The sequence below is a fragment of the Theobroma cacao genome, chromosome 2, assembly GCF_000208745.1.
Source record: "Theobroma cacao cultivar B97-61/B2 chromosome 2, Criollo_cocoa_genome_V2, whole genome shotgun sequence".
Taxonomy (NCBI): Eukaryota; Viridiplantae; Streptophyta; class Magnoliopsida; order Malvales; family Malvaceae; genus Theobroma; species Theobroma cacao.
The window spans coordinates 36302232-36329987 of NC_030851.1; the positions used below are offsets into that span (position 1 = coordinate 36302232).

General features: G+C 34.4%; 3 protein-coding genes across 3 annotated transcripts; all 3 read right to left on the minus strand.

Annotated features, from left to right (window-relative positions):
- On the minus strand, positions 1-6475 carry LOC18609857 (plant UBX domain-containing protein 2). The gene is made up of 4 exons (XM_007045183.2): positions 6224-6475; positions 5065-6099; positions 1776-2054; positions 1-517 (listed from the first exon to the last, which is right to left on the minus strand). Exons 2-4 carry the CDS (start codon positions 5980-5982, stop codon positions 278-280), a joined length of 1437 nt encoding a protein of 478 aa, XP_007045245.2. The 5' UTR covers positions 5983-6099; positions 6224-6475; the 3' UTR covers positions 1-277.
- LOC18609858 lies at positions 10599-11372 on the minus strand. The gene has a single exon (XM_007045184.2). It carries the CDS (start codon positions 11225-11227, stop codon positions 10835-10837), a length of 393 nt encoding a protein of 130 aa, XP_007045246.2. The 5' UTR covers positions 11228-11372; the 3' UTR covers positions 10599-10834.
- On the minus strand, positions 14809-18015 carry LOC18609859 (cysteine-rich repeat secretory protein 12). Its single transcript, XM_018116502.1, has 3 exons — positions 17232-18015; positions 15547-15669; positions 14809-15417 (listed from the first exon to the last, which is right to left on the minus strand). Exons 1-3 carry the CDS (start codon positions 17965-17967, stop codon positions 15407-15409), a joined length of 870 nt encoding a protein of 289 aa, XP_017971991.1. The 5' UTR covers positions 17968-18015; the 3' UTR covers positions 14809-15406.

Sequence of the window (27756 nt, forward strand, 5' to 3'; positions counted from 1 at the left end):
CACGTTCGAAATCATATCTTTACTTTACACAGCTTAGTAGATACTAGTATTATGAATTGAATTTATCATCGAAACACAAGAACGAGTGGACTCAGGCCTCCGCCAAGGACATTGACAACTCTTGTCCACTAGGTAACGTACAAGGGAACAAAAATCAGGCTTTGGTGAAAATTACAATCATGAAGAGTTGACAGCTTTAAAAACCACTGTATAGGATTTCAGTACCCAAGAAATTATAGAAAGGTGAATCAAAGCTTTGATTTCTAGGAGCAGATGCTCAATCTGTTACGAGGGGTTCACAGATTTCTAGTAGTTCATTAGAAAGCCCTGTGAAGAGGACAGAATCTGTTTCAATAGGCTTGAATTTGATAAGTGCCGAGGGGACCAAATCCTCTTCCTCCAGCGTCCTGGCTTTCTCCCCTGCTGCAGGAAAAGAAGGGATCACCCGCCGTTTAACCATTACAGGATCTAACAGCTCAAACTCCAGGCAGGGTTCTTTCAGTGCTGAGCTGACAAACTGAAGATCAAAAAGAGCACAAATCATATGAAATTCTAACACTTGCGCATTAATTATTTTATCTGTTAATTTCAGGCATATAAACCTTCTTTCCTCAACTAAGCACAAAGCTTTATAAATCGTATTAAAAATACAAAATTCCACAGATTAGTAAACCTGGAAATTTCTTCAAAGTACTAAACATTATGAGGGGAAAGGATGTATTTAATTTCTTTACACCAAAAAGGCCTTTCTTTAAGAAATTGAAAGGTAAACAGAAGTTTTATTCACAATACTAAGCCAATTTATAATAATGCCAAAAGCTCCTAACTGAAGGCCAATTTTTTTAGAATAATATTATAATACTTTCTTTTTCGGGACTGAATTGCTCAAAATGCTAAGCCATAGACAATTCATGGAATTTAAATCCAGACAACACTTTCTAGCCCAGAAACATAATCACTCCACCCTTGAGACACGTGGGGATGGGATCAAAACCACCACCTCCAAAGAACAAAAGAATTAATAAACAAAAAGCATTTAGTGCAGGATGCATTATGATATGAAACTGAAAAAAGTACAACAAATTAATGCTACACGCAGAATGCACTTCTAATAATTAGCAAACTCTTGCAGTAATGCTGTTTCCGCACAGAAAATATGCAAACTTTTAATTCAAGGATAAGATTTTTTATGGAAGAGGTAACATTCCAAAGACAAGAAAGTTTAGACACGGATTAATGACATTAAGCTTTATGGTATACAAATTAATTCTGCAGGAGGAAATCCAGGCATGCGGTGCAAAATGTCATTCGAACAGAAGATGATTCTTCCATTGCCAACAACAAGTTATCATTTGAGAATCCTGAAAAATGTTGCTTAATTCAAACCAAGAAAGACTTTATAAGGATGAGATGCAGGATCTATGTGAAATTAGATACTGCAGATTCTAGCAGGTGCACTATACAAAATGTTGTTGCAAGTTGCAAGAACTGACTATTCTAATGTTTTAAGAGACCCTCAACTTGCATCTTGCACAACCAAAGTGCAACTAAGTTTCTTGGCTTGATACTACAAAAGCAAAGCAAGCCAGAAAACTATAACTTGTGGACAAGATCATAACCATTTTTGACATTCAACACACCTAGCAGTATATAAAGATACCTGTTAAGAAATAAGGCCTCAAAATTGTTTAGGTATCAAGAAACTGTTTTTAACTAAATTGAAGAAACTAACAGGAAGTAATATAACAGTAGACAACACCTAGACTAGGACTAACCTCATAAAGAGCACTAGTTGGCTCCCAAGGAGCAAAAACACCTTGAAGCACTACTCCATCAGGAAACTGGATGCGGATGATCGCTCTTCTATACCTCTTCCTGGCTGCTTTTGCCTGTTTTTCCTTGTAAGATTTAGGGATTAAAAGCTGGGATTCTGCAATCTTTTTCTTTCTCATATCTGCTTCTCTCTTGAGCTCTTCAACTGATAGGTTATAGAAAGAATCTGGTAGCTCAATTCTTGCTGCTATGTTTTCAGGTACAGAGAAGAAGACCCGGATCTATATTGAGAAAACTCATGTTTTAAGTTATAAATGTATGTGGACAAAACCAAATAATAATAATCACTTATATAAACCCAAAAAAGTGAAGTCCTGAAATAAATTTTTAAACTTGAAATGCAAAAGAATAGGTTAAATGTAGTAAGAGTACTGAGATATGGTGATAATGGGAGACAAAAGCACATCAAATATCTTGATTAACAGTATAAAATTGTGCATAATCACTGAATACCAACATTCAACAAGATAAAATGGAGAAATCAATAACAGAAAGAGTCACATATGAGAATCAAATAGTAAAATGACATAAAAGATTAACCAAAACATAGAAGTCGAAAGTGAAACAGTTAAATAGAGAGCTATCTGGTCAATTTTCCTATAATTTTTAATGTACCATTTACACCAACCATAAACGAAGGCAACTGTCAGTAACATTCCAGAAGTGTATCATGACAGTGATTTTATACAGAAAACATAGATGTTTTACCAAAAAATTTTTTGTAGGAGCTACATAAAAGAAGCTAGTATCACAATTGGTTTCCCATTTGTTGACAAAAAGCTTTTATTAATGGCCACACCAACAAATATTTTCACCATATATTCATTTCAATAGCCAAATACTACCTGTCCACGTAAGCAAAATACTGGGAAACACCAGAACCATAGCAGAGAGATTCAAACTTTGCATATAAAGGAACATTTCTATTTGAAAGAAAAAATTGCACTATTGATACTTGTATGTGTAGACATCGGTAATAAGAGCAAGAACACTCTTCATCTTTTCTTTTCATTCTGTTTTCTAGTGGGGACGGAAGGTTCGAATGTAAATAATTATGTCAGCCATGCTTTATTGCATCCTTGCTTCACCAGGGTTCAAAGAAACTTGTATGTAAACCAATACAGAAATGAACAATGTGAACATGCAGCCTGAATTGCATCCTGTAATCTAGAAATCTGATGATCTAACACCTATAAATATATCAGCAACAAATATACTATCCAAGTCTGTAACAGGAAAACATATTCTACCTTATTCCACCTAAGTTTATGCAACATAATAACAAGCAGAATGGTATTGGTTGAATATCCAAACAAAAGAACTCAAGTATGCTAGTGATGCGGCAAGGTAGCATGTGGAATTAAGATGATACTCTTGTCTAACATTTTCCTGCACTTTGCAACAGTTTTAATCCACAATCAGACACTTTCAAAAGAGAAAAAAAATCCATCATTAATGTCTAGAAAGAAAAACATATGAGCCCAGCCAAACTCCTTTTTTCTAGCTATGCTACACTGATATCTCTTAATTTCTCAGGCCTATGAGCAGCATGAGCCTCTTGCAGTACCCACATCACATCAATTCGACATTTGCTTTATTGTGGCTCAGTTTTACTAGGATACTTGACTTTGTATGTGCTAAAGCTGTATTTAGCCATTCATCAAGGAAAATAATAAATAAATAAAGTCAATCAAACATTACTAGGATATTATAACCTGCATATAAATGGCTTTATTAAATAAAACTAAGGCTTCTTCTGCCATTGACTCCCAGCCTCAAAAAGTAGGTTTCATGTCCTGTTTCCCTTAGGATGCGTACCAAGCTATTCATGACCTACTTGTACTCAATCACTAAATACATAAACTTAACTTGGTTGCTCTCTAGTTCAAATAACCTCTTTAGCAATTGAAATCAATAATCAAGTTCTAGTTGACTCCTTATGAACTCAAGCAACCTCCAACCTTAATCAAAACATTTTAAATATGTTTTCTATGATGAATATCATATTTACCTATCATACTCTTCATATATGGTAATTCAGTTGAGTATAGTGTAGAGTATCAACAGTGAATCAAGTTCAAGTTCAATTTTGAGCTGCAAGATTTAGAGTTAAGGATTAACTGTCTACAACCATAGTTTCCCACAGTAAAATTGCTTTATTGTCATCTTTTCTACTACATTCTGAAGGGCAACAGTTACCATTGAGAGGTACCAGGCATCTAGTGCTCCTTACTTTCCCTTCACATTGATGGGGAAATTTGTTAAAAAAACATTTACTGACACTGCATAAAATTTACGAGGGTGCACTATGGAGCAATGAGCACTTCAATGCATATGATCCACTATTCATCACTTTATCATAGGGATCAGTTGACTTTCATAAAGATGTTGACAGGTGAAATATTGCCATTTAGTGCTCACTATACACTAAATTTGTGATAAAATCCAAATAAACTGTGCAATCAGGTGCAGGATGCATAGACCCTTACAGTTTCAATTGTAAAATATCTCTCCTTATACGAAATTTTATGCAAATGGACCCTTGATACTGGCTAACCAAAAGCACTTCTATAGTTTACTGCCTCCGTAGGATTACATTTGTTACCTATTAACACTTTATTTCATTTTAATATTATCACTGTTCTGCTGATCTAAAAAAAAATTATCATAGTTCTTCGTAAAAAAAAGTGGAGGTTTGGATTTGTTTTTCACCATCTTTATAGTTTTTTCTATATCAATAATGATCAGTCTACTCATATTTATTAATTTGAGAGTAGTTAAATTATCTTCACATGTATTTTATTATATATCATCATTTTTTGTCCAAAGTACTCCATATGAGTTATTTATATGCATCTAATTTTGTTTACATGACCTAATAGAATTTATAAAAAAAAAATGTACTTGAAGATTTACAAAGCACAAGAGGGACACTGCTACTGTTGAAATCGCAGGGAATTATTGCATTTTGAGCTACTGTGCATGGAAGCTATTTTGCAACACTTCCTAAAATCAAGTTATTGTGTCTCTGTTTCACTCCAAAAAGTGCAAGTCACTAACCGCTTTTCCACATAGCAATTTTATCCTAGCCAAGACTGGAAACAATATTTCTAAATGCATTAAGTAAAGGATTAATAGGCAATCCAGACGCCAGAGAAGACATAAATATTGGGAGAAAGAGGGGGAGGGCTTTAGACCAAAGAGTAAAATATCAGTTAACAATTCATTTACCTGTCTGTCAATCTTCTTTGGTTCAACACTTTCCTCTTTCTCAGCTGGAGCTGTGGAGGGCAAATTCTCACTCTTCCTAAGTTCTTCTATCTTTCGTGGTTCCAACAATGCTATTGCCGTATTAATCAAAGTAATCTGCTCCTCTTTAGGAACCTCCATAACTTCCCACATTTCCCCTCCTTCCTCCTTCAACCCAAATCCAACAAACTCCAACAATTCAACTCCTCCTGCTACCTCACCAATTGCTTCCCTTATCTTTGGATTAGTCATCCGAATCTTCCTAAACTTGTCATTCGCAGGTTCCTTAACTATATTCCTCAACAACCTAAGAACCACCTCAACTGACCCATCTGGTGGCTTCCCTGAGAGATATGAACCAACACAAACCTCCAATCCACTTCTACACTCTTCTAACACATTCTCATTTGACCCCGAAACACCATCACTGCCTTCTCTATAGGATGAATTAGTATTAACACAAGTTTCTACATGTATAGACACCTCTTCCTCAGACGTATAAGAAGCACCACAAACTGGACATTCAAACATATTTAAAGTGAACCCATTTTTCGATACTTTGCTAGAAGTGATCAATGAGTCATAAGGATCAAATCCATTTCCCGTTTTGCGAGTTGGCTCAGGATTATTAATAGAACTGGGCTTATTTTGATCAGAACCTGGTGGTTTTAAAGGCATTGAAGGCTTAGAATTTGAAGAAGAAGAGGAAGAAGAGATAGGCTTTGGAGTGGGAGTTTGAGTTTGGGTGGGACGGTTAAGGATGGGGTTAACAGGTGCAGATGAAGAGGAACCCAAGACTCTACCTTGCCCCTTGAATTTACCAGATGAAGAAGAAGATGATGAAAATTGGTTGTTGACTTTCTTCACGAACCCCTTCCATTTATCTTTCATCTCATCCATTTTCCTTTTCTGGGTATGATGCTCTTGGTTTGAAGCTCAAAATTTAAGTAATAACAATAATAATCAACAGAAAAAATATAGATCAAGAATCAAGAACGAAAAGGGTGACGAGTTTATCTGCAAAACAAAAAAAAGGATTGGTTTAAGCAGCTTGGGAGAAAGATCGCAAAGAAATCGTAAAAGAAAAAGAAAGAGTTTGTTTTTGCTATGCCAGGAAAGAGTTTGTTGTTATTAGTTTTACCTTGGAAGATCAGAAGAGAAGCGTCAGCAGCTGGCAGACGACTCTGGTTTTTGTCTGTAATAGATAACAGATCTTAATTGTTAAGATGAATATTATTGGCGGTTGGAATTTGGAACTTCTTCCATCCATGGGAGACACCGAATTGTTAGAGGTTCGACATACACGCTGTTCAACCTCGTCAATCTCCCCCGTTAATCCTATAAGATCCCGCCACGTACATGGGCCCACTTTTTTGAGTTCCAGCTCTTTAGGCATTGGCCCTTGGCACTGGCAGGTTTAATATATCCGAGTTTACAGCAGTTGACCGTTGCAGCAAGCAAGACTGTGTATGTTTTCCTCTGTGTGTGTGTATATATATATATATATATATATATATAGGAGCATGTGCAATAGCCAAAAGGGTAAATTTTTGAGTAAATAAAGTTGGAAGAAAGTGAAGAAATAAAGCTTGAGTCAAGTTTTAGCTTTGAATCATCCCCTAAAAAAGGATTTGAAGGAATAAAAAGCTTGAAAAGGAAAACATTGCTTGATCGACAAAAAAATGTCTTCCGTTGAAAGGAAAAACATGAAAGAATCTTGCCAAGTAATTCCCCTCAACATATTCAAATCACGTTAGTGCCTACAATCCTCCCTCCTTCTTTCGTGTCTCCTTAGTTTTACTTCAAGGGGGCCGCTGATACGTTGCATGTGAGACACTTCCTCTCCAATTTAATTGAATGTAAAGACATCCAAGGTTTGGTTTGAAAAAAAAAAAACACTAGGGAATGTGTTCCGTTTGCAATGTGCTTACAATGACCAATGGGAATGTGATTCCCATAGGAAAAGTTAGAACTTTTCTTCCCCCAAATTATCCGAGCCTTAGCCCTAGCCCAACCCTTCTCTTTCTCCTCTTCTTCTCAGGTATTGGTAGCTATGAATGTACTGCAAAAGAAAAAATACTGTTGAAAAAACCACCGCCAGCCCTCCATCTAATTTTTCTTTTCTCATATCTTTTTCTTTCTATCTAAAGATTTCACCAAATCAAGCTCTATCACATTTTATTTTGAAACAAAATCGAAACTCTCCCTTCTTTTCTCTCACCTTTCCACAACGTTGTCGTTACTAATGATGGTTTTAATCTTGTAAAATACCTAAAACAGCTTGCCATGCTGGTTCTAGGTTTCTGATGTGTTGCTGCAAATTTGTTTTGGGATTCTGATATGTGTTGCTGCGGATTCGTATATGAGTTGGGTTTTGTCTTTATGATATTATACTTCCTGGTTTGTGGCTGATGGTGGTGGCTATTTGTATTTTCCATGTGTATTGTGAGTGTTGTAAAAATGTACAACTAAAAGACTTTGTAGATTTGAGTTTTTTGGATATAGCATACAAGGGTTTGACTTTTATGCTTGCTTTTTGTTGACAAACATAGATTGCAAATTACTGTGACAGAGCATATGTATTTTTGAAGAATTCTTTACTTGATGAATGAAATTACAACTTTCGGAAACAAATGCTGCTGAAAATCAAGAAACAAAACTTTTGATGTAAAAAAACTCAACAAAAATTGTTAGTTTTTTTTAATTATTTAGTGTTTAAACTAAGTTTGGGTTAATTTAATATGAACTTATTAGCTTGAATTTTATTGATTTAATCTATTTTTATTTTTTATATTATAAAAAACATTTGTTATTTGTTTTTTTTTTTAAAATAATTAGACAAATAAGTGCAAAGACAACAAAAATTAGAAATCTATTTTAAAATATGTTTTTCTTATTATTCTCGTAATAATTCTAAGCATTATTACAAAAAATAATTATTTTTAATATTTTATGTATTAATAACAAAAATACAAATTTAATAGCTTCACATTTTTTAATATTTAAACAATTAATATTCAAATATTATGTAATTTTTTCATGTTATTATTTATTATTTTAAAAGATAAAATTGGAAAATTTTAAAAAATGTAAATTTATCTAACTTCATATTTTTATACAAAAAGATAGTTTTGTAAATTTACATTACATTCTTAAGAAAAGTGCTTTCAAACTAAATCCATATTATACCAAACACTACAAAATTATCTTTTTAACAACCATATTCCCACTGATTATATACCAACAATCACATTTCTTACAAAATATCCAACACCACCAAGGGTTCCGTTTCTTTGCTTTCTTTTTGGGTAAAAGCCAAGAGAGGTTTCTTACACTTCTTTTCTCCTTTTTTCGTTTTTCACTTTGGCCCAATGCCAGTGCCAAAGAGGAGTTGCTTGCATTTTCGAGTCATTGACTTTCCAGTGACCTACCCTTTGCAGCCCCAATTATGTTAGTATGTTTACATCCATCGACTTTCCCATCGATTAGCTTTCAGCACCATGTATATGTAGGTGTTCTGTTAGAACCTTACAATCCTCTTTTGTTTATTTGGCGTCTAAATCCAGCTTTCTACCCCACAGAGTCTTCAGAATAGGATATGAACACCAAAGGTGTTGATGGTTGGGCTAGGGAGAGAGGAAATGGAGGCCGGCAAGAGAACTAGTCAAGCCCTTTCCTGCCTGCTAGCCGCGGCCTTGTTGCTCACGTACTTGGCTTTCCTATTTCTGATTAGCCATATTCCCGAAAATAGAACCGTTGAAATATGCGCATTTCACCATATTCTAGGAGAACTTGCATGATTAGAAGTAACTGAACAAAGATCATTCTTGTCTTTGATCTGGCAGATAGCTAATCCGAGAAAACATTATGTTTGTTCCTTCTCCTGCAGATAATTCTGCTGTTTGAGGTTTAAACATTTGCTCACACCGCTGGGCAGTCAAGCAAATTCATCCATAGATATAAAGGGAGTAACCAGAGTTTAAAATAATTCAAGTGTCGTCACAGCCAAAAAAAAAATAAAGTCAAGAATTGAATCAGGAGCTTTGGGCAAAGGGTTCAGCACCCAGCCTTAAAGCCTTGGGCAGCTGCTGTCCTTCCAGTAAGTAGTAAATACTGAGTTCTACTCGGACCAGTAGCTTCAAAATCGTTGATTCCAATATCATAAATGGACTAATATAAGGGTACAAGATGAATTTAGGGGCAAACAAAAAGGGAAAGTTCATTTAGAGAAACAGAGCTTATGGCATAAAATTTCCAGCTAACCAGGTGAAACGCCTGACCACCATCTGGAATGAAAAGATATAATACGGCCATCTTCCTTGTTTCAAATTTATATTTGAACCATTTCTCCAGGTGACATACCTTTGATATGATAAACCTAGATTCCTCAAAATTGAAACTACAACCTGACTAAAACAAGCTTCTTCCCCTAAAATTTTATGCACTCCCCATTACAAACATTGGATTTTCATTTCTTAGATTGAGCATAAGATGACAGGGGGTTAGTCTTTAACCCAATTCATTCATATATAACCTGCAATATTAATAATTTAACAACAATCCTAGCATTTGACTCTGTAATTATACATGATCTTTCTCTTCAAATGAGGAGCAGTTGAATCCCTTTTTCCCAATAAAAAGAAAAAGTTATTTAACAACTAATGACATTGCAAACATTTTTTTCTCCCTTTATGCATCTTCAAACTAGCCACATATCAGACATCTCTTTTACATCTTTTAATATATATGTTATCACCTATTGAACAAAACAAGCAACTTAATTGTAGAACACAGGAATTTGACTGAACTTCTAACTAGCCCTCCCTGGTCTCACCACCACTCTCACCACGTACGCTACAAGATGATTCTAACGGACAGAATTGAAGCCACAATAACCAACACCTCAGTTTGCATAGTGCACCTATAGCACTCTACATTTCTAGAGCACTACAACGGGCACCATTTCTTTGAACTTTTTAAATAAATAAACCTATGTTGAGCAGAAAATTGGAAAGAATAAAGCGTTTAAAGAGGTACTCTCCAAGCAAAGTCCGAAAAATTATTGATAGAAGAAACATATCAGAAATAAATTATGAAAAAGCTGAGTGTTTTTCCTAACACATCCATTCATTTTTAACACAAATATGTTAAGAGGTACGAAGTAGAAAGCAACAACAAGAATGCAAAGCCAGACACGAAAATGACAACTAAGAATTGCCAAATGACAACCACATCAGAGTTATTTGCTTAGATCATTGATGATATAATAGGGGCTTGAATCATAGGACATATTTAAACTTCAACCAGAGATTCAGCTTGATTTCTCAGCAAGAAACCCTGTTTCAACTGGCAGTAAATCCATAACCTAGCAGTGGCTGAACTTCGTACTACAAATAGTGCATGACAATCCACAAAAGTCACGATTTGTAGCTAACTAAGGTTCAGTGGAGGCTACATTGCCAAATGCGAACTTACTCTTAATTGAAAATTGCAGGCAGAACAAAATTACTAGAGGCTCAATTCCAACTCCAAAAGCAGCTTTCGATATTGAATTAAAACAAACTTATAACATAGCCGTACCCTGGAACCCTAACTTTTTATCAAATCAAAAATTTAAAACCAAAGATGCAGCAGTAACAACATATAATTCTTATCACATGAATCCTCCAAATGATCCAAACACATCAGAGAGGAAATTTTAACAAAATATCGTAAAGACCCACATACACAGTTCTCAAACTAAGCACTTATCTCAATCGCGATTTTTAAGCCTCTCGACGCGCTGATTCAACTGCTCGATCTTAACAACAAGGTTGGTAACAGAGTAAAGAAGCCAGTAGAAGATAAGAGCGGCGGCTATGAGAAGCGCGTTGCGTTGGCTCTTCATGATGGATTTCTGGTGGCGGAGGTGTTCGGAGGGACTGCAGGAATCGCCTTCGCAGTGAGGGCGCGTCTCGTATTTCCAGTATATATCCATCAAAAGGAAGAGGCAAAACGGCACCACCGACAAGAACGGCTTCAGGAGGTTGCGTGTCACCGCGATCAAGCCCTTGCGGAGTCCGTCGAGGCCCGGGATTGTTAGGAGGAGCACCATAATAGCTTCAGCACCCGCGGCGTAACCTAGCACAACCCATTCTAGAGCCATTTTTTCTTCTTTTTTTGGGGTTTGGGGGAAATTGTTAGATCTGATTCGGACTAGGGAGGGGCTTTGGGGTTGGAGGGGTCTGGCTCTTGAATGTGCTTTCCTTAGCGAGGAAGGAGGTGCGGAGAAAAACGAAGAGGGAACTCGGGACACGTGGAGTGTTGTCTAGGTGTAATGACGACAGATGGCCGTTTGAGAGGGGTTTGGGCTTTTCTTGAATTAGATATGGCCCAATTAAGGCCCAATTTTATTTTATCGCTGATGTACAACTGGGCCAAACCACATGATTTCTCGCTCGTGTGAAGGTGTTGAATGTAATTATTGAGAAAATAATTGTTTAGACATTAAATTATTAAATATTATATATATATATATATGAAAAAGTATTGAAAAAATAATTAATAAATATTAAATTACTATATATTAAAGTAATTGCAAACAATTGTAGCGTACCAATTGTAGCTAACACATACCCATTCATTAAATTTCTAGAAATGTTTCAACAATCCTAATACCAAACGCTCTCTAAGGCTGTTTGAATTATAGAATGAATTAATGATCAAGGCTAATCCAATTAATCTCAGGCACTTGGTATGTTTTTCCACTTCAATTCAAGTTTAAATTATAAATTATGAATTCCACTTCAATTCTTTTGCCCCTTTTGTTTCATGTATATAATCCCTTGGAATTGATATAATTTATCCTGGCTTAGAAAGAACGCAATTTTTGTCCATAGGAAAAAGCCGAGAAGGTGTAAAGATTTGAGTCCATTGTTATCACTTATCAGCAAATTCTACTCTTGGATTTTGGTCTCAGGTTGAAGTGGATGTTGCAAATGCAATTGCCAGTGATCGTTAAATGGAGTGGTGATATGGGGCGTCTTATGAAATTACAAGGAAGCTAAGGGCCTGAAGGGGGAAGCTTCCAGACTTCAGAGCTTCCTTTGCCAAGTAAATAACATGGGCTCTTAAATATATGACTCGCCAGCATTTTCCTTGTTTTTGAGTACAAGACTAGAATTTCAATGGTTAAAGTTTAAGATTTTAAGTTGAACAAAAATAATATTTATTCAAAGGGCTAAGGAGTGAAGTTTACTCCATATATGCGATACGTATATATTACATCTGTATTCTCTTGTTTATCTTTGGATCAGTTTGATGTTCTCTTGGCATTAATTTGTATGGAGATCCATTCAACTTGTTCCTGTTTATTATGCTTTCACTAACAGATGCTTGCATTGGGTGGCGAAGGAACATTGGATCTGAAATTATGCTTACGAAGATTCTCCAACTTTGAGCATCAGTTCACTAGGGAATCAATTCCTATGAAAGCTTAATTTGTTTGTAATTGGTGGAACTTAGTCGCTGCAAAATGCTTAATTGCACAGCTAGCTCACCTTCAAATAGTTTCTGGCCTAGTCTACTTACCCTGCTCAATTATTCTGATTATAAAAAAAAAAAAAAAAAAGAGGATTATGGTTTTCATTTTGCCAATCATGAGTAAAAATGTAAGTTAGTAATTATCTTCAAATATGAACTTGACTGATAAAGAAATGTATGTTAATATCAAAGAAGAAATTTTAAAATATTTAGATTGTAAGTTTAAGTTTCGTCATTATGTTTGAAATCAGTTTCGGATATTATCTTTGTAATCAATGAGACTTTGAATAGAGTATCACTTTAAATCCAACTAACCTAGATCACAAGGGAGGTCTAGATGACTTTAGGGGAAGATAATTAATTAGAAACCTAACCAGCCAGCTGCCATACTTCCATCAATTTTCTCTTTACTTTGATGGTCAACATCGCTCCAGAAGGCTCATCTCAGTTCTTATTGGTGCCACAAATTTACATTAAAAATTGCAAGGATCCTTTGTTTCATATAGACAAACAATTCCTACTTCATTGTCTAGGTTCAGCGCTTCCTTTATTTATTTATTTATTTTGCTTTTATCTTTAGGTATGAAATATCCGAGGTGATCATACTGAAAAAGTCATAGAGAGTTATATCTCTACTTACCCCAAAAGATATATATGAGAAAGGGGTTCTAGTAGCTTCTTAGTCATTGTCATTGCTATTACTTTGAACCATTATTTTGTCAAGCCTAAAACTGCATGTTCAAAGGACGACTAGCCATCTTGACCACGACTCATGGACCATCAAATTAGGAGTCGCTCACTCTGGCTCTGTTACTGTTTATCATTTTTCTAGTGGATTACTTGATAAGAAGTATACCAGCAATCAATTTGAGAGTTTTTCTTTTTCTTTCTGATATTCTTGAAATCAATTAATGGCGAGCGAGACACTCGGCTTCCGACTTGGTTTTTTCCCAGACCACGTCGAGGAAAAAAATGGGAAAGGAGCTCAAAAGCTTAAGGACATAAACTAAAACCTCACATCATTTTTCCATAAAGAAGAAGTCTTGTGGGGGACTGAAAAAAACAAAGGAATAAGGTTAGGCACCTTGACATGTGTAAAGTGACACACTTTTTGTGGTGAATGATTGGGCCATAAGTTAATGCAAAATATCTGACAGATTATATGCAGCCAAGGGCAAGAGATGAAAATGATGTTCAGCAGATTCCTTAGAGCATTATATGTTTTACTAGTTGAATACTCTTTTTCTAATTAGCCTTCCTCAATTTGTCACACCTTTTGTCACTTTGATTACCCATCTTTTTAGTGTCTCCCTTTGTTAAAGCTAGTCGTTATCTAACTTCTCGTCTGGGAATAAACATACACAAAGGGACACCAATTATAATCCAACGCATGAATCCTTTCAGCAATATAAGAGTCCCCACTTTCCATCTATTTTTAAATAGCCCTGGTTTATGAAAAGAGAGATATAAAATAAAGGAATGGAGCCAAAGGAGTGGATTAGGACAGAAAAGAAACACACACTAGAAAAGAAATTACATGGTGCCAAAGGGTTATTAGAATGGGACAGAGATCAAAACTCTTCTGATAAAAAGCAAAGCCAAATTGGATAATGGATGAGAGAGATGATTCAAAGCTAATTCATGAATATTACCCTTAATTATTGGCCTTGAAACAGAGGGAATATTGTCTTAATCATTGCTCATCAGAGGATCAGTACATATCTAAAAAAGCAAAAAACTTTGATTGTCCTGTGCTTGGTCACCAGTAACTTGTCCTTGGACACTAGACTAGATAGGTTTTGCTTAGACCTTAGTGGGGATATAGGATGCCTGAAACAACCTTGGGTTGATATAACTATAAAATTTGCAGAAACCTGAAGATTGAACTGTCCATGTATCTCCTCTCAATTTGACCAGGCATCCGTTCTGATTGATAATTTGAGTAACACTCTAAAATGATTTCACACATCTATTCACTGGTGTACATAAGGCTATGTCTTGCATTTCTTTCCCATATATTTAGAGAGACCTAAACAAGAGAGCATCCTATATATATTTTCACTTCCTTCAATATGCTTTTATCAGACACCTCAACATGGATATTAGTTGACCATTTAGCTGTCAGAAGCACTTGCTTGCGCGTACCTCCTCCTCAAACAGTTAGGTTTAACATCCCATTCTTCGAATAAAAATACCCATTGATAATATTGTTTTTGAATTGGAGTAATATTTAATACTATAAAGTTACATAAAATGGAAGTGGGGGCAAGTAGTGTTTGCAAATACAGAGCAAATTGAACATTGAATTAACAGAAGTTTAATAAACAAGTATGCTACAATCTAAAGTATAGATGAATTCAAGCTTTTGCAAACAAAATATACTGGAAAGTTAGCAAAAGCTCTAATAAGACCCAACAAAATGCACTAACTACAGCACCACAAAGAGCACTTTTTTCACAAAAGTGTTTACTAATTATACACCCAGAAACAAGCTAGCATGGTTAAAAAGCTCAAGTGGGGTGTGGGTATTATTAGAGTCATTAGGCTTTTTCCATCTTTCTGCAACTTTCTTTTCACTTGTTTCAAGGTACCTGTTTCCATAAACATCTTTCCTATCAACCCCATTAATTTGAGATCTTCTTTAGAGGGAGCATGAAAGAAACATCAAGGAAAAGAGATGGGAGGGAGAAGGAGAGAGAGAAAAGTCAAAGACCACAAAAACAAAAGTGCAGCTAAAGGTCCACCAGGAGCAAAAACAATATACCAGATGCAGAGGTTTACATGACATCCTGAAATTGTTTGTTTATTTACCACCTGCAATACGGAAACAAGGCAAAAGGAAAATGAGGGGATGGCAAACTTCAAATTTTGAAAAAGCAACAAAGCAAAAGGGAGAAAGAAAAGCAGAAAAGAACAGAGAAAAGTGGAGCTTAGTCAACTTACCTTTCCCTTTCTCACACACTTTTGATAAGAATGATACAAATACTATGATCAAAGCAACTCCAGCAATGAGTCCGATTAGAATTGCTAGTGTCTTCTCGATCTCATCATCATCATTATTAGTATCTACATTCACAAAAAATTGGAAGAAAACATCAGAAATTGCTTTCATGCACAATAATGAACTCATTAATTGAAATACCATAGTTATTTGAATCTTTTAAGGTTGATACCAATTATATATCCAGGATAATCTACACATGTTCCTTCCATCAGAAATGCCTAAGTTAATTGCTTTCATTGCATCAAATTGGCTGTTCAACCTCATCGACATTGAATGTTGTTGGTTTCAAACTTAAATACTGTTTGATCATGAGAAATATCAGAAGGTGGAAAGAACAAAAGGCTTTTATTTTTTTTTCCAATTATTGAAACAAGATCCTTTTTCCTTACTATCTAGCTTATATAATTATTTGATCGAACAACTTTGCTTCGTTTCTTAACAAATTTGGATCATTCCTACTAAATACAGATTAATGTTGTTATGTTACATGATAAAGAGACTATTATTTATTTTGAAGTGTCTAAAAATTAAGTTTTAAAAAAATTCTAATAGTTAAATATAGAATTTTATCTTAAAAGTTTCGAATTGAAATATTGAACTAACTAAATTATAGACGTTATATAAGCTAAAATTATTAGTATAAAAAAATCTACTAATTCAAATACAAAATTCATGTATGATTATTATATTATTATATTGAGGTGGGGGGAGGTGTGTTGGGGACATTGGATTCTGCTTGATTCCAAATGGGGCATTAATTCAAAAGTGGGGTCTTATTGGCCTCAACTGCATGCAGAATTATACTAGTATGAAGGTGCTTTTACAGGTAACTTCGTTGTTAATAGAAGAAAGCTAAGGCACTTTGACAATTTCATCTAATTAGTCATACATGTATAAGATGCTCCAGCAAAGGACCACTGTATATATAGAGTAAAGTATATATGAATTCCCATATACAATTCATCAACATCATAGGGTCTTTCTTTTCCTTTTACTTTTACCATAGTAATCAAATAGAAAAATTTCAACCCATGATCTCATACCCTCTTGTGATCAAACATCTATATATACATACATACATATATATATATATATATATATAGAGTAAGTATATATATATATATATATATATATATATCATATCATGTCAAATAAAAGCTCTACAAAATACTAAATTCAGTCTTCAGTCTCTGATCACTGATTATTGAATTACTTATCATCTCAAGAAAATAAGGATGAAGGATAAAATTTTGGCATTCAATGTCCTTAAGCTACCAACCATGTATTTTCCACGGCTCCACCAACTTAATTAAAGAAACATGGAAGGCATTAGAGAGAATAAACACTCAATTCCAATTTCACACTAAAAAGGAAAAAAAATAAAAGAAAACAGAAATTTACAAATATCTTGAATAATTTGGACTTTTACCAAAATAACCATGCAATTCACACCTATTTACATTTCACATGGCATGAAAACGGAAAACCCCAAAAGTATTCAAGAATGTCTAAAAAGTAAATTTCATGCAAACTCACACTAAATTAAACCCAAAACCGAAAAGAACAAAAAGGATCGCAAAAGATGAAGGAGAACCACCATCCAAGAGATGGCGAAACCGCTTACCCTTTTCCCCGTGGGAGTGGTCTCCACCTTCCGAGTACCGCGCGTAGCACTTGGCCAAGTACATGTCACCCCACTTGACTGCCCCACACTCAGTTTTGAGCCGTCCAGTTGCCTCCGATAAGCAATCTTGGCACTCGCTCGGACTCAAATCACCTACACACTGAGCCACACCCTGTATGTCCCCTGACCCGCCAACCCGAAACGGCTTGTAGGTCCCATCGCTTGCTGCCAAGTAACCCAACACCGCATCACGCCGCGTCAACGCGTCCGAGTAAGACGAAATCAACGGCCCACATTTTTTCACCACCACAGTCTTGTCCTCCACACCCAAAAAGGTTATATTATCATATTTCACGAAACACCCTTCGAGTTGCAGCGCGCCACCCGTTGAGTCAAGGCAAAGGGTTCCGAGTTGACTCACTGCTTTAGCAACACAGCGGGCACAGTCCCCGTTGTTGAGGTCACCACGGCACTGGAAGAGGCCGTAAACGGTGTCCTGAGAGGTGGAGCCTGGCATGGTGAAGTTGTTGTAGGAGGTGAACATGGCTGAGTTGACTAGGGAAGTGAGTATCGAGTTGACGTTGGACTCATAAGGTGAGCCTGACGTGTATTTCAGCTGTGAACACCCACCGAAAACGAAGGAATCAGTAGCTGAATTTGATGGGGTTATGAAGATTGATATTACGAGAAGAAGAAGAAGGAGAAAAGGCAACGTTGTTTTCGTGGCTAAAGCCATGGTTGAGATATTGAGAGAGAGAGAGAGAGAGAGAGAGAGAGAGAGAGAGAGAGAAGTAAAGGTAAGGNGAGAGAGAGAGAGAGAGATAAAAGAAGGGTTTGAAAGAGAATATAGAAAGGAGAGTGAGAGATGGCTTAAAGAAGAGGCTATCAGATTATGAGAACGGATAGATGATTCACTGTTTTGTGTGTGAGAGAGAGAGAGGATTGTTGCTTTGAGGGGAATTTACGTAAGGAAGAGACTAGCTTCATATTTCAACATGAGTTTGCATATATGATTGTTTTTTCTTTTTTTTTTTTTCCTTTTTTACTATTTTTTTCTTTTTTTTAAATTGCTTTAAAATATTGTTTGTTATAATGATTATTAAATAATTTTTACCAACAACCTTAACTAATCAAATAAATTAATCATTATCGAGGATTTATATTACATGGACTCTAAAATATAGGGTATTTAACACATTACATCATGTTCCTCTATAATCTGTTACATAAATTTTAAAATTTTTTTTATGATTTTTAAATATTATTTTACTATTAATAATAAAATATCTCAAAATATACTACAATACGTATATATTATAATAAAATAAAGAGTTCCTGTAATAACATAGTACGTACATTGACAATCATATTTTAAGAAGTAATTACTGAGTGATGCTGTGTATGTTTTAAATTTTGTTGGAAAAAGACTTATTGTTGGATTAGGAATCATTGAAGATGGGTATTGACTAATGAACTAATTGGCTCAGTGTTGGTGACCTCGAAGTCAGATGTCGTTGAGGGACCGGTAATGGTTGACCATATTACATCAAGGATGGTCCGGGACTAATGTATGGCTCCTACAGTCTAATTCATCTATCAAAATCAACTCCATTTGTGATTACAATCAATCTCTTGAATTTCAGTTGGATGAGTTTAGTTTAATGAGATGGAAAAAAGTAAGATATAAACGCACACACACACACATATGTATATAAAATTAATGAAATCAATATTATTATAAAAATTATAATAGAAAGCGATGCAAGGGATTCTTTCATGTAGTTCTAGAATATATTTCAAAATGGAAAATCTAAATTTTCAAAAAATTTGATTAGAAGGTGAAAAGAGGGAGATGGCCCTGAGTTTGTACTTTGGCTTAATATATACAGGTTCTTTTATACACACTGTTAAGTCTCTTATTATTAAACTCTAAGATAATTGTAAGTATGTTTTTACTTTTAAAAAAAAATTGTAAGTATGTTTTTCTTAATTAAAATATCTAAATTTGTTTGAAATCATACTGTTTAAGAAGTTATTTTACTTCTCAAGAATGATTTTTCCTACGTAAGCTTTTAGATTTGGCTAGTTGATTTTGCAAAAGAAGTAGCAAGTGGTGCATTACAAGGCTGAAAAGAGAATTAAGCACTACGATTTCTATGGGCAACAACTGTCATGTATGGGGCCTACCACATTGTCAAATTGGAGTTTAAGTTAAAATAAAAATGAAAGCTCTCTCGAAAGGATAATTCGTACAAGTATATTGCTTTTAGAAAGAAGTATAATTTTATCGTACTGATATTACTTTTAAGATTATCATCATGATTTTATTACAATCTTGATTTTCAGCTCATTATGTTTGTCAATGTCTAGTACTATCTTACAATACGAGAATAATGTGGAACAATTATGTCACATGGAGAAGTGAAAGGAACTTAGAATGAGTGGCATGGTTTACTGAGTTATCTTCACGTTTGAGATGTTTTAAAGAGTTTAGCTTGGTAGTTCAGATATGAAGATAGTTAATAAAACTTCTTTTAACCTTTTTTTGAAGTACACGTGCTTTACATTTTCTTTCTTTTTTAAGAGTGCATGTGACCTATTATCAAGTGTCACTACTCCATTACCGAAAACTAATGCCCACTGTCCAATTATGTGCTCATTCTCTTAACATCTAATAAGCTATTCTTTAATTTGCTTTTCTCATAGTGAACGTGCTCTTCCCATAACAGACATGTTTTTTTTATAATTGAACATGTTTTCTAAAAGTACTCTTTTTCTGCCAACTGTCACTCTTATTTAGTATAAATATAGGAGTTTGGGAAGTTAGGAGGCAATCAAAAAAAAAAAAAAATAAGAAACTCAATAGAGATTACTCTCAAAACTCTCTCTAAGCATTCTCCAAATATTCTCTCTACTTAGCTTTTTTCACCTATTGTGCTCCACCACTTTCTCTACCTTTTCTCATTCTTCATTGTTTGCCACCAAAGCACTTACGCTTCAATGACTACTCCAGTCTTCGTCTCTGTTGCTTCTAGTGCATTATATTGTATTTATTGCAACATGTTTTCTCTCTTACGAGAAAAACCCTCTACATTTTGGTGACTCCACTAAGGAGGAATGATTGTATTGAGTAAAAAAAAGTTGCCAAAAAATTTATTTGTCAAAAGAAATTGAGAGCTCTCTCGACAACCAAGAAACACCCGTCCCTAGTTTGCATCCTCAATTGCCACAACCCTTCAACCTCAACCCTTGCCACCTTATAATGGCAAAAATGCTATTAACGTGGTCAACAACATGAATGGAAACCCACTCCTCAATATCACCAATCCTTTTATTGTTAGCAATCTTGTCATTGCAACTTATTCAACCAGTGCTCAGAGCTTGGTCACAAGGGAATAGTTGGAGAAGTTACTCAATTAGAAGAATAAGAGTCTTAACAAGGTCTAGAACAACTTGTTTTCCCCTTATCCATGGTATGTATATGATTCTTACTATTGGTTATTTTATGTATTCAAAATTTGACATTTGACAAAAAAAAAAAATAATAAAACAAAATCATATTTCATTTTCAAGCTTTTATTCACATGATGATTAAGCACCCGCAATAAGAAATAGGGAAGTACAAGTGAAGAAGTTTTTAGGTAAAGGAGGTCCTAGTAAAGCAGACTGATCGTATCCAAATTGACACTCTACTTTAAAAAAAGAATATACCTCAACAGAGAGTGAGTCTCTATTCGCACCTGAACTAGTCATCTCAATCATCAAAGGCAATTGAGAGGTATGAGTCCACAATAAGAAGTTCAATCCGCGTGAGCTTAGTTTTTCAGTCTTAAATGGTTGCTTATCACAATAAATAATTAAATCGCCAAAGCCGTTGTTTGATCGCATTTAAAGCCTTGGAGTACATTGATTTGTCTCATCCAACACCGCAAGAATGTTGTCTTTGGAAGATTGGTCATGCCAAAACCAAGCTCTATAATCATCTCTTAAGGTTTTACTCTTAAAGGAAGACACAGAAGACTAATGCACATTAGATGTAAGGGCACAACTACGAAATCTCTCCCACAATCACATTTGAATGAATGATACATCCACATAAGTCAAGACCTATAACGGACACCCAATTCAACAGTTTTAAAGTGATACAAGTATAACGTCCTATACAGATATCCTAAGTATAGTGGAGCAAAAGGAAAGCACATGCACTGAGCAATCTTGATTGCATAAGGAATAATTGAAAAAGAGATCCCATCATGTTGACAACTTAGGAAGACATATCGAGCTAACCATATGATCAACAAAGCTATTAACTAGTGAGTGTGATCTAGATTCTTAGGAATACTGCTCTTGCCTTTAACAATGAACTTCTTGTAAAAGAACCGTACCTAGTTGGAAAAGTGCGCCACTTTGGAAGCTTTAACTAAGCTCTCAAACAGGTCTACAAAAAAATCCTTGACACTCTCCTCTTATTTAGAAAGTATGATCGAATGAAAATCGTCTCACCCCAAGTAATAACCATAGTATACGAAAAGGCATAAGAGGAACTTCACTGGTTTTCCATATTCGCATTTTTTAAGAAAGAGAAATTGTAACAGTACTCTTCTTTTTCTTTTTAGGAGCAACCTTAGCATGTTTAATGTAGCGAACTTTTGAAATAAAATGAGTCTCAGTCATGAGATGAAAAAGCAAAATTCCTACAAGCACGAACGATAAACAACCAAATAAGTATTCATGCATTATCATTACTAACTACACATTATTATGCCTTTAAAATTACAGTAATGTTTCATGCTTATTTGGTTATCTTTATCCTTATGCCAAACAAAATAAATAAGAATATATATATAAATCATTAAATATATATATATATATAAAACTATGCTAAGTGTTTCCCAAGTGTCTAACACCGAAGGACGTCCCAAGTGCGTAACGTTCAAAGACGTTTTCAAGTGTGTAAAGCATAGGGAGGTTCTCAAGTGTGTAAAGCAACGTTCCCAAGTATGTAACGCAACGTTCCTAAGTATGTAACGCATAAAGACGTTTCAAGTGCGTAATGCCTAAGGACGTTCCCAAATGTGTAACGCATAGCAACGTTCCAAGTGAGTAATGCATAGTGTCATGAGCTAAGTTTTTTCTTGGACTATGACAACTTAGAGTTGTCTAGGAGATTTGAGTCTTTTGTACTTGTGAGGGAAATGTCCCCATTTCAAATATTGTAACGGCTAATGGTGATATCTTTAGAAATAATTGTTAAGTTTTTAAAGGGAAAAGATTTTTAGGAAAATAATGCCTTAATTTCAAGCATTGTAATGGCTATTGATAGAATACTTGTAAAATTTCGTAAACTTTTTATAGGGGTTGAGCAGTCGACGGATTAATGGGCTGTCTCACTAGTAGAGGTATGTTTGTAGCGAATCATTTAGGGCTATCTCTATGGCCTGACGATGGTGTTTCTTGGTCCCTTTGTACTCATTTTCATATTAATGAAACATTTTTCTATTATTTGGTCTCAGGGGTTACATATATGGCATTCGGTATGCCTTATGATTTCAATGGGTGTTGCCTTAATCTAATTTGTGGCTATTGTTGACATTTGCTCAGATATAAATGAGTTACTAGCTGGCTTGTGTGGAAGCATTCACTCAAGCGTCACACGGACTATAGCATACTTAAGCGAAGAAGCGTAGTTCATGACACATAATGATGTTCATAAATGCGTAATGCATAACGACATTCCAAGTGTATAATACCTAGGGATGTTCTTAAGTGTGTAACACATGGGCACAAAACAATGTGTTCTAAAATTTCTTCATTGGCTATTCTTTTTTTAAATATATATATATATATATATAAGCATTACCTTGCATTACTTATTCTATGTGCATGACTCAAATTACATGTTCTTATTTATGCAAAAAAATTTCTTATACATACTCTTATTCATGGGGCAAAATGTAAATGCCCAATTTTGGCTAACCATTATTTTTTTAAGTATTGTCTTACAATATGATAAAAATGAGGAACAACCATGTCACATAGGAAAGTGAAAGTAACTTAGAATGAGTGGCAGGGTTCACTGAGTTATCTTCATATTTGTGATATTTTAGAGAGTTTGGTTTAGTGGCTCAGATATACAGGTAGTTAATAGAACTTCTCTTAACCTTTTCTTGAGGTTCATGTGTTTTAACCTTTCTTTTTTTCTTAAGATAGCACGTGACGTATTATCAAGTGTCACTATTTCACTACCCAAAACTTACGCCCACTACCCAATAACGTGCTCATTCTCTTAACATCCAATAACTTGTTCTTTAACATGCTCTTCTCATAATGAACTTGCTCTTCCCATAGTAAGCATGTTCATGATTGAAAGTGTTTTCCTAAAAGTACTCTCATTCTACCAACTGCCACTTATTTACTATAAGTATGAGAATTTGGCAAATTGGGAAGCAATCAGAAAATAATAAGAAACTTAGCATTGATTACTTTCAAAACTTTTTTAAAGCTCTCATCGAATATTCTCTCTAATAAGCTTTTTTCACCCGTCGTGCTTCACCACTTTCTTCATCTTTTCTCATTCTTTATTGCTTGCTACTAAAGTATTTGCGTTTTAAAGACTGCTTTATTCTTTCTCTCTACCGCCTTTAGTGCATTTCATTTTACTTATTACAACATGCCCTCTTTCCTTACCAAAAAAACTCTCTACAATGTTTAATTAGTAATTATTAATCACTGAGGGTTTGAAATCATTGTGTTTGATATTACAGTTTCATTTAGTAATCATTAAATTAACTTGTTAAAAGGATTTTTTTAAATATTTAATGAAAAATTTAATATTTGTTGTTATTTGAATCAAGAAAATTTTATATCAAAATTTTGAAATTACATAAAAACTCCAAAATCCAAAATTCATTCAACCAAAATTTCATCCTAAAACAACAAGATTTAAGAACAACAAAGGGTTATGAGCATGGGTTTTGGGCAACTTTAGTCGTGGTGTAAAGCAAAGGAGAACAGAGGAAGCATGTATGGAAAAGTATTAACAACCTTATAGTCTAGAACATGAGAAGGTGAGAGATAAAGATAAAGAGCAAAGAAAGGAAAAGAAAACTAGTAATAGAGGGAACAAGGTTGAAAAGAACACTAGTAATCGTTATTCTAGATATCGATTATAGTTTGCCAAACTATTGAAAAAATCTAAAAGAAATTATTGTAGAGTGGTCTTAACTTTGTCCATAAGTTACATTTAGTGAGATGGGAGCATATTTTCAATTACAGAGACATGAGAGGGCTAAGCATGGTTGAGTTAGACCTCAAAAATTAGGCTCTTATGAATAAATGGCTATGGAGGTTTGGAAACAAACTAGAGGGACTTTGGAGGAAAATCCTTATTTAGAAAACTCAATAGAACAATGATGCACTAATTTTGAGCATTAGGAAAACTAGATGGCTCTTAGGTTTTTGGAAGAACATTGTTAAACCCTTCATAAATGAGGTAGATTATGGGAGCTGTGTCACTAAGGGGATGGATCTTTCGTTAAGGAATGACAGAATAGTGGGGTTTTAGGAAGAAGAGTTGATTGATAACTTCGTTCTGAAAAGGGCCTTTTTGAGAGTTCCCTCTCATGTAAAAAAGGACGGGACTATTGAGGGTATGGAGAATGGCAAGGAGAGAAGTGGGTTTAGAAAATTGAGTTAAGGAGGGATGTCTTTGGTTTAGAAAAGGAACAATGCTTTTAATTCTGGACTGTGTTGAATGATCAAGTTTTGGGTAAAGAGTTTGAAGACAAACTCATTTGGCAGGTATGCCTAATGGCCAATATTCAGTTAAAAATTTCTATAGGTTTGCCTTTTGTTCTAATGGAGTCCAAACACGATTCTAGATGCAAATTAGACTAGACTTGCTCTTTTTAAAAATGAAGTGTTTTGTTAGCAACTTGTCAGAAAGAGATTATTGGTGAAAAACACACTTATGAGTATTGGAATCATTAGCAACATGGTTATGACTTGTTTATTGTGTAAAAGTGAAAGAGAAATAACAAGTCACTTGTTCTTTCTTTGTTAAAACTTTTAACTACTTTGGCAAAGTTGGTGTGATTTGTGGAATCTCAAGTGGGTAACGAATCAAAACCCAGTCATTTTTTTTAATTCTTGGTTTGATTTTGCTTTTAACATTAAAAATGGGATGATATAGAAAATGACCTTGTATGCCATTATTTCTATATGGATAGCTAGGAATGAGATGATTTCCAAAGGTAGAGAATAGGTTGAATGCTAGATTTTTTAGCTGATTAAGGTATGTTTGGCTTAGTGGATCAAGGCCAAATGGTCAAATATGAATCTTATTATAAATGACTTGGTTTGGTTCCTTAATGAAGGGGTGCATCCAAGGCCAAATGTTAGAACCAAGAAGTTGGTTGTTTGGTCCAAGCTAGAAGAAGGTTGGCTCAAGTTTAACATGGATGGAGCATCACGAGGCAATCCAGGTGAAATCGGCATTGGAGGCATACTTAAAGACCATAGAGGTACAACTCTTATTCTAATTTCAAAATTTGTGGTTGAACTTATGGTGGTCAAGGAGGCCATTATTGCTCTATGTGCCTCAGTTTGGTCGAATTCTAGCCTAGAAATTGAGTGACACTTGACTAATGTGGTTAAATGGGTTCTTAGCCCTATGGATGTGCCATGGAGAATGAGAAAACTTATTGTATAGAACATTAACCTACTCAAAAGAGTACGATAATGGCAGATCAAACATGTCCTTTGTTCAACTAATGAAAGTGCTAACAATTTAGCAAAAGAAAGGGTAATAAGAACCTTGGATTTTTTATGGGTAAATCTGGATCATGCTCCAACCTCAGGTAAGGGAAGTGGTCATAATAGTGGCTTGATGTGATTATTGTTAATGTGGGATGTGCTTATTTTGTGGGTTGTGCTAATTTTGTTTTGTATAACATTTGACTATTTTACTTGTTGGATTGATTCCTGCTTGGGGGATATGCATTTTGTGTTTTTGATTAGTTTTTTGGATAACAGCAATTCTGTTAGGGATGTGCTAACCCTTGGTTTAGGCAAACTTGTTGTAAACAAACAATATTGTGTAGGTGATTTTCACTTGCTGGTGGTGGGTAGAGAAAAGTCATTTTGTAATCTTGTCTATGCTTGGTTGTATAATTGGAAAGGTTTAAATGTACAAAATTATGCTTTAAAAAAATATTGAGAGAACAAGAAGAGAAAAAAAATGGATAATTAAAAAAAAAAGAAGAGGAAGAAAATTGGAGAAAGTTGTTGTAGCTTGTAGTTTTTTCTAATGAGGAGTTGGTGATATGAGAAAGGCGATGAAGAACAAAGCATGGCAAGGCTTTGGTTTGTGTGGAAGTTTTATTTTTTTTATAATATCTTAAAAAAATTTTAAATTATTTAAAAAATTTAAATAAGTTCTTATTTTTTTATTGTGTTCAATCAAGTCTTTATACTTTTATTTTGAGCCAATTAAATCTTAATACTTTTATCTTGAGCCAAAAAAACTCTAATGATTAATGATTGATTTATGCAAAATGTCATTTATCATTCTATGTTATGTGATACTATTATGGCATGTTAGTATAACATAATGAATGATGATGTGGTATGTTGATGTGGTTATGTGATATTTTTAATCATCTACATCAGCACCACGTTAACATCATGTATGTATAAAAATGACAAGTGATATTGTGATTAATGATAATTAGTCAACTTTTAGTTATAAGGGCTTATTTGATCCAAACAAAAAGTAAAGAGAGTTTAATTGAATATAATAGAAAAATAAACACTTACTCAAAATTTTTAATAGTTCAAGGACTTTTTAATCATATAAATTTGCTTGTGGAATTAAAAATCTTCATTATTGATGACTAAAATAATAATTTTTATAAACTAAAATTTAACGTATAAATCACATAAAAAATTTTAAACAAGAGAATGAGATAAAATCTATTAAAATGATGATAATAAATTGGCTAAGAAAATAAAAATTACGTAATAAATAATCAAATAAAAGTAGGGAAAAGCATGTGATGCACTTTATAGTTAATATACAAAGGATATTGAGAAGGTCAAAGTAATATATTAATAACAATATTGTAATTTTAAGGGAAACATTTAGTTCCCAATTCCACACATGGAGTAATAGTATTGTGTGATCAGTTTGAAAATAGAAATCAATTGCCCATACCAAATGCCATCTTAATATTCTTAAAACAAGAAAGCTAGCTAACTATGATATATTTTTAATTATTTTGTTATTGCAGATTACTTTAATTTTAGCAAACATTGTTAGAATATATAAACAACCAAAATTTATTTTTTGTTGATCTATTTTTTTTTTAATTTTTTCTAAAGCAAGATGTTCCTTTAGGCTAGACATGGTGACCACCCTCAATTTAGGTGGGCTTTTCTGAATAGCTAGCCATTTTGTTGTAGAAAAAGGCACAAAGAAAAAGTAGCATGGGGTTTACTGATAGCAACTGTTAATGAAGTGGATGAT